General features: G+C 33.0%; 1 protein-coding gene across 3 annotated transcripts; it reads right to left on the bottom strand.

Annotated features, from left to right (window-relative positions):
• LOC18105623 (uncharacterized) lies at positions 1-2,558 on the bottom strand. 3 transcript variants are annotated; one of them, XM_024586092.2, is made up of 3 exons: positions 893-2,558; positions 513-607; positions 1-206 (listed from the first exon to the last, which is right to left on the bottom strand). In XM_024586092.2, exon 1 carries the CDS (start codon positions 1,974-1,976, stop codon positions 996-998), a length of 981 nt encoding a protein of 326 aa, XP_024441860.1. In that variant the 5' UTR covers positions 1,977-2,558; the 3' UTR covers positions 1-206; positions 513-607; positions 893-995. The 3 variants fall into 3 exon arrangements, with proteins under 3 accessions (XP_024441860.1, XP_006374271.1, XP_052303242.1); XM_006374209.3 differs by lacking the exon at positions 513-607; XM_052447282.1 differs by lacking the exon at positions 1-206 and having other exon boundaries at positions 343-607.
• Positions 2,559-5,941: the final 3,383 nt, after the last annotated feature.

Raw genomic sequence — 5,941 nt, 5'->3', positions numbered from 1 at the left:
TTAAAACCGAAAACTATAATTGAATTCAATTAAAATTAAGAATTAATTCCAAATAGCTTATTAAAAAAAGCCTTAACTACAAGAAACACCCCTACCATACTGTACCATGGGGAGAAATTCCAGCCATTTGAAAAGGAACACAAAAAAATGGACTGTCTAGTCGAAAAAACCCACAAAGAAGCCTACTCAAACAACCTCCATATTATCTGCAGTAAAAATAGAAAAAAAGGGTATTGTTAATACATGACAATTGACAAAACCCAGATAAGATATCGTTGTGTGTGTGTGTGACAGGAGCACTTAAACAACCCATGCTTCTGGGATAGATGTAATGAAAGTTGATAAGCAAAAGCTTCTGTCGGACCCAAGCAGAAGGAGCTTCGAGTGACATAAAATATAATATCCCATGGACTGAATGATGCATTGTCTATTCCATCACAGGAAATTAAAAAGAGCTCCTTTGTAAAAGACAAATTACAAGAAATCCAAGTATTCCTATAGGCATAGACCACCTTTCAAATATTTTGCCAGCATCCATTGACAAGGACTCTTGAACACCATGATCATGTGGCTTCTCTAACATTTGATTATTACCTCCATTGAGACTCTGCATGTAGATTGTAGAACGACAAATGACAATTATTCCCAGTTTGCTTAAATTAATTCTTGTTTTTATATTTTTTTTATCATTTTGATGTATTAGTGTTAAAAATACACTTTAAAAAACAAATTTCGGCACAAATACCATAAGCATAATGATCTTCGGAGTCTGAGGAGAATGGATGGCAAGTAAATCTAATATTTACAATGGCATAAACAACAAGAGTACAAAACTAGTAGCTGTTGAGTATGGTAAAGACACCACACTAATCACACACGAGATGGCAATTACCTTGACCTCCGAAAGAGAAACTTGAAAGCAGAGGCTTAACATTTCTTAATCCGACTCATCAGGATTTAGCATACTAATTAACCACCAATTAATGAAAAGCAAACTACCAAACCCCACCGTGGACGTTCATTTCCCTGACTCTCTGTTCAGATTCCTGCCTTTGGAGCCTCATTTCATGATTAAACTTTCTGATAAACTCTTCTACTCGCCGGTTCAACTCATCCTGACTCATCGACTTCTCCCTCCTTAAAGAAACAGAATCATTAAACGTGTCTGATTTCTTCAGTTCTCTCCTAGCCCAAGACACCGGATCATCATCATCGCCGCAACCACCACCACCATCAGCAGTAACAATTCCATTGACTTTTTGCAACACCTTTGGAGGTGTGTCCCATGTGCCAATCTTCCTTAACTGCCTTGTTGGTGTCTTCCCTTGCTTCTCCATAATTGATGTCCATGCGTCCTCCAGGGTGTCCTGCTGATCTGCCTCTTGTGTCAGTGGCTCCATGTCCATCTTTTTTTGCTGTTTTTTAGCAGAATCTGTCAAGCAAGAGTCAGGAGGGCATGGATCCTTGGATGGGTCTGTATTCGTCTTTTCTTGCAGTTCTTTACCAGAATTTGTCAAGAAAGTGTCAGGAGAGTAATAATCCTGAGAAGAGTCGATGGGTATCTCAAAGGACAAAATGGTACCCAATTGTTTTTCCACTTCTTGCATGTCATGCTCTTGCCAGAGATCATTCGCATGATTGGTGCTACTTTGGTTTTGGCTTTTGAGTTTCTTAGAACTAGAATAGGGTAATTTGGTATCGGGGTTTGGGTGTTGAAATGTGGAGGAAGCAACAATGGTGATGATGATAAAGTTGACGATGATGTAGATGTAAGGTGGTGATAACCAGCCACGGAGGGAGATCCACACGCTAGGAAGAGTGGAGAGAATTAGATTAAATGTGCAAGGAATTATAGCCACTTTGAACAAAATAAAAGTGGAAATGATCCCCACAGAGAGAAGCACCAACTTCACAGCCCAAATTGCTGTCTCAAATCTGCTTGTATTGAAAGAAGAAATTTCAAAGAAGCTGGCCATTTGGGTGCAGAAATATGAGAACTCCTAAAACAAAAGGAACTGAAAATAAATGATCAAGAAATAAATAACTAAGCTTTCTCAAAAACTTTCAAGACTCTGATGACCACCAAAACGAGGAAAACTAAGAGACCTAAAACAGCAGTAAAGACCACACTTAATGCTATTTCAGTATAGCATATAGAGAGTAAAAAAAGAGAGCTCGATCAACTTGGAAGATGAAAGAGTAGATGAAAGAGTAGCGTGCTGCTGAGGAAAGAGTCGAGACCTTTTCTAACTAACTAAACCCCTGCAGTTCATCAAAAATCTCTGGCAGGAGTGACAACAAAACAGTACTAATCACTGCTAAAAAGAAAACAAAAGAACCCTTCAAAAATCAGTCTTGTGAGAAGACATTGGACTGTCTCCAAGATCCCTTCTTTCAGGGAAACTGAAAGCATGAGGTGTTGCTTTCAAAACTTCGAAAGTGCAAATTCTGCATAGAGATTTTGCGTTGTTATTGCGCAGAGGCATAGAGAGAGAGAGGAGAGGAAGAGAGAGCTTTGCTTTTCTGGTTGCGTTAATGTAGAAGAATCATGACCAGCCAGGGACTTATAAAAAGGCTACCGGCAAATTGATACAGTACAGGCCAAGGACCACAGTCCACAGTACAAAGAGCTTTCTTTAATTCAAGAGAAACGCTTAAATTTCATGCAACTTTCCCTCCTTTGATTCAATCCTGGCCATCCAGTCATATTCAAAAACACTGGACCAACCACAAATTCAATAACGTTTCTTTTCTTTAAGACAACTTTAGCTTAATTCTTTTAATTTAATTTAGCTGATTAAAAATGTCATCAGATTAGCCTTAAGGCCGCTTTCATAATCGGCGCCGCACTGTTAATTACCGGTTAATAAAAGTGTTTTGAAAATGATTCAGGGACTGTGGTTTAAAATATTTTTTATTTAAAAATATATAAATTTTTAAAAAACATGATTTCAACTGTATTATTGTTGGATCCAATAGACTTTTACATACCCTAATAATCACCCGAATTGGTATAAATTATTTGATTGATTGTTGGATCCAATAGACTTTTACTTCAATCACCTTCATTTGTTTACTCATAGACTAGACTCGTATGCTAAGTGGTATTTTTTTAACTATAATTTCTGTTTTAAAATTCAAGATTTCAATTTTAGGAAGATCATTAGCATTGGACGAGCTATAACTTTTTGGTTGGGTGGGACAATGTTAATAATGTTTTTAAATTCTTAAATTAAAATATCATTCCGTGGCCTATTATCTATTTAAATAATAAATTCATCATATTAAATAATTTATAGAGAAAAGATTTCACTAATATCTTTGTCACGGTTTGGCATGTGCACTATCTGGAAACTTCATAATGATATGGTTAACAAACTTATCATATGATCTCATATTTAGACTTAGATGTAAAATTAATGCATAATAGAGTTTAACGTGGAAAATGATTTGAGAATATTATATTATATTGTAATCATACAACAAAAAATATAATGATAGGCTGGAAAACTTTATGGAATAAAAGGGAGTGGAGGTGGAATGTGATAAACCATCCGAGTCTGGGGTGGGCTTCCTGACGTGAAAGATAGAAGACAGAACAACATCACTTTTGCTCTTGGACAGCTAAAAAAAGGTTGGCAAAAGTTATTTTTCATGTCACTTCACGTTTTCTCTCAGCATAGTTTTGAAATTCAGCATGCCTACGAGGGTAGATCTGGAACCTGATTGTTTCGAGGATACGACCGTACTAGATCGAAGAAAAGATAAAGAAAAAATTTGATGTGATTCGACTGAGCTGATAACATCCGGTTAAAAATTCGGTTATAACCCATTAATTTTTAGTTTTTTTTTATTAAAACGATATCGTTTTGATTTAAAAAAATAACCCTGACAACCCGGGTGATCCAATCAAAACCCGGTGACCCCGTCAAAACCCGAAACTCAAGCTTCGGACCGGGCCAGCTATCGTTTTGATTTTAAATTCTTTCTTTTTTTCCTTTTTCTCTGACTTTTTCTCGAAAAAATCAGGTCAATCAAAAGGGTTTTTATAGGTTATTTTGAAAGTATTTTTTAATTAAAAACAAGTTAAATTAATTTTTTACATTAACATATCTTGAGGATTTAAAATCATAAAAAAATTAATTTAAAATAAAAAATATTAAAATTCAAAAATACTTTTTAAATAAAAAAACAAACGCATTCTTATAAATAAAAATAAAACATCACAAATGGTATCTAAAAATTGATACGCTACTATCAGTTCCCTCTTCATTGTCAAATTGAAAAGAAAGAAACTCAACTACCATCACCACGTATAGTATTCAAAAATCTTTTGGAGAAAAAAAACAAAAAAAAAAGGTTGGAAAAGTTCTTTTTCATGTCAATTCACGTTTCTCTAAATTGTGTTATATATATATATATATATATATATAACCCTATAGTTGCTTCTTCTTCTTCTTCTTTTTTCCTTTTTCTTTGACTTTTTGTTCATAAAAATCAAGTCATTTAAAGGATTTTTAATTGTTGTTTTTTAATTTTTTTAATTAAAAATGTGTTAAATTAATTTTTTTTAATTTATTTCTAATATCATAACATTAAAACGATTTAAGATCATAAAAGAAATTAATTTTAATTAAAAAATAAAAAAATATTAAAAAATATTTTTTAAACACAAAAATAAACATATTCTTGTAAATAAAAATAAAACATCACAAATGATATCTAGAAATTGATAGGATACCATTACTTCCCTCTTCATTGTCAAATTGAAATGAAAGAAACTCAACTACCATCACCACGTATATTATTCAAAAATCCTGTGGAGAGAAAAAAGAAAAAAAAAAAAAAAACCCACTTGACAGGTGTACTGTTCTTGTTTAGAAAAATAAAGCAGTCGGGCAACTAGTCAAATCTTTTGTTGTTATTCTTCCACTCATTTCATATCTTTTTTTTTTTTTTTTTTTTGTAGTAACAATGGCAGGTAACATTAACAAATAATTGTTAGCACATCCGCCGTACTTGATGCGAATATTGGATGAATTGGCCTCCGATTCATCCATCATGTTGTGTTCAAATTTAAAAGCAGATTACAAGTAAATAATTTCTTTCTTTAATTCATCAATCAATTTTTCATGTTCTACCTAATTTCCAATCAAAAGTCAATATAGTATTAGGATAGAAAACTAATCCAAAAATAAATTTATTAAAAAAAACCTAGATTTTACTGTAATTATTAAACATCATTGAATCAAACCTGATCTACAGTTCGTATGAATTGAATGGAAAGTTACTGGTGATATGAGAATTTGTTTTCTTGTTTCTTGATCAATTATTTTAGTGACACTTAGATTATTAAAATCAAAATGATATTACACAGTGCAAATATTTTTGTAAATTTTATCAAGTTAATTCTGAGAGTCAAAGATGTGAGAGAAGAGAAAGAAAAAACTATTTTCTTTCAAAATAAAACTTACATCTTTATATAAGTTATATCCTTTTAAATATATAAGTAAAAAAAACAGTTTTTTTTATTAAATTTTCAATTTAACTCGTGGATTTAAAATGATGATATATTTTTTTTAAATAATTATCTAGAGTTGATCACCTATATCTATCAATGAAGACGTTAAATTTGAAAAGATTAATGTTCAAAATTCAAAATGGTATAAAGGGAAGCCCAATCTAGAAATCAAATCAGGTTTTTAACCTAAGTTATGGTACAATTAGTATCTTATTGATTGAAAAGAATATTTAGGGCATCATCGATAGCCTGATGGCAAATTGTCAATGGGGTCTCCATGTCTGGCCCTGGGAAACAGCCACCCTCCCCGAGCCCCCGGCCTCTTAATTGATGGGATCCCCTGTCATCCTTCCTATCTTTCAAACCTACAACTGCCTCTCCATAGCCAATAACACTGCACCACTTCATTCCTTTCTTTCA

Source organism: Populus trichocarpa, chromosome 15 (assembly GCF_000002775.5).
Source record: "Populus trichocarpa isolate Nisqually-1 chromosome 15, P.trichocarpa_v4.1, whole genome shotgun sequence".
Taxonomy (NCBI): Eukaryota; Viridiplantae; Streptophyta; class Magnoliopsida; order Malpighiales; family Salicaceae; genus Populus; species Populus trichocarpa.
The sequence above is the reverse complement of the archived record's forward strand: the minus strand, read 5'-3'. Positions and strand labels throughout refer to the sequence as shown.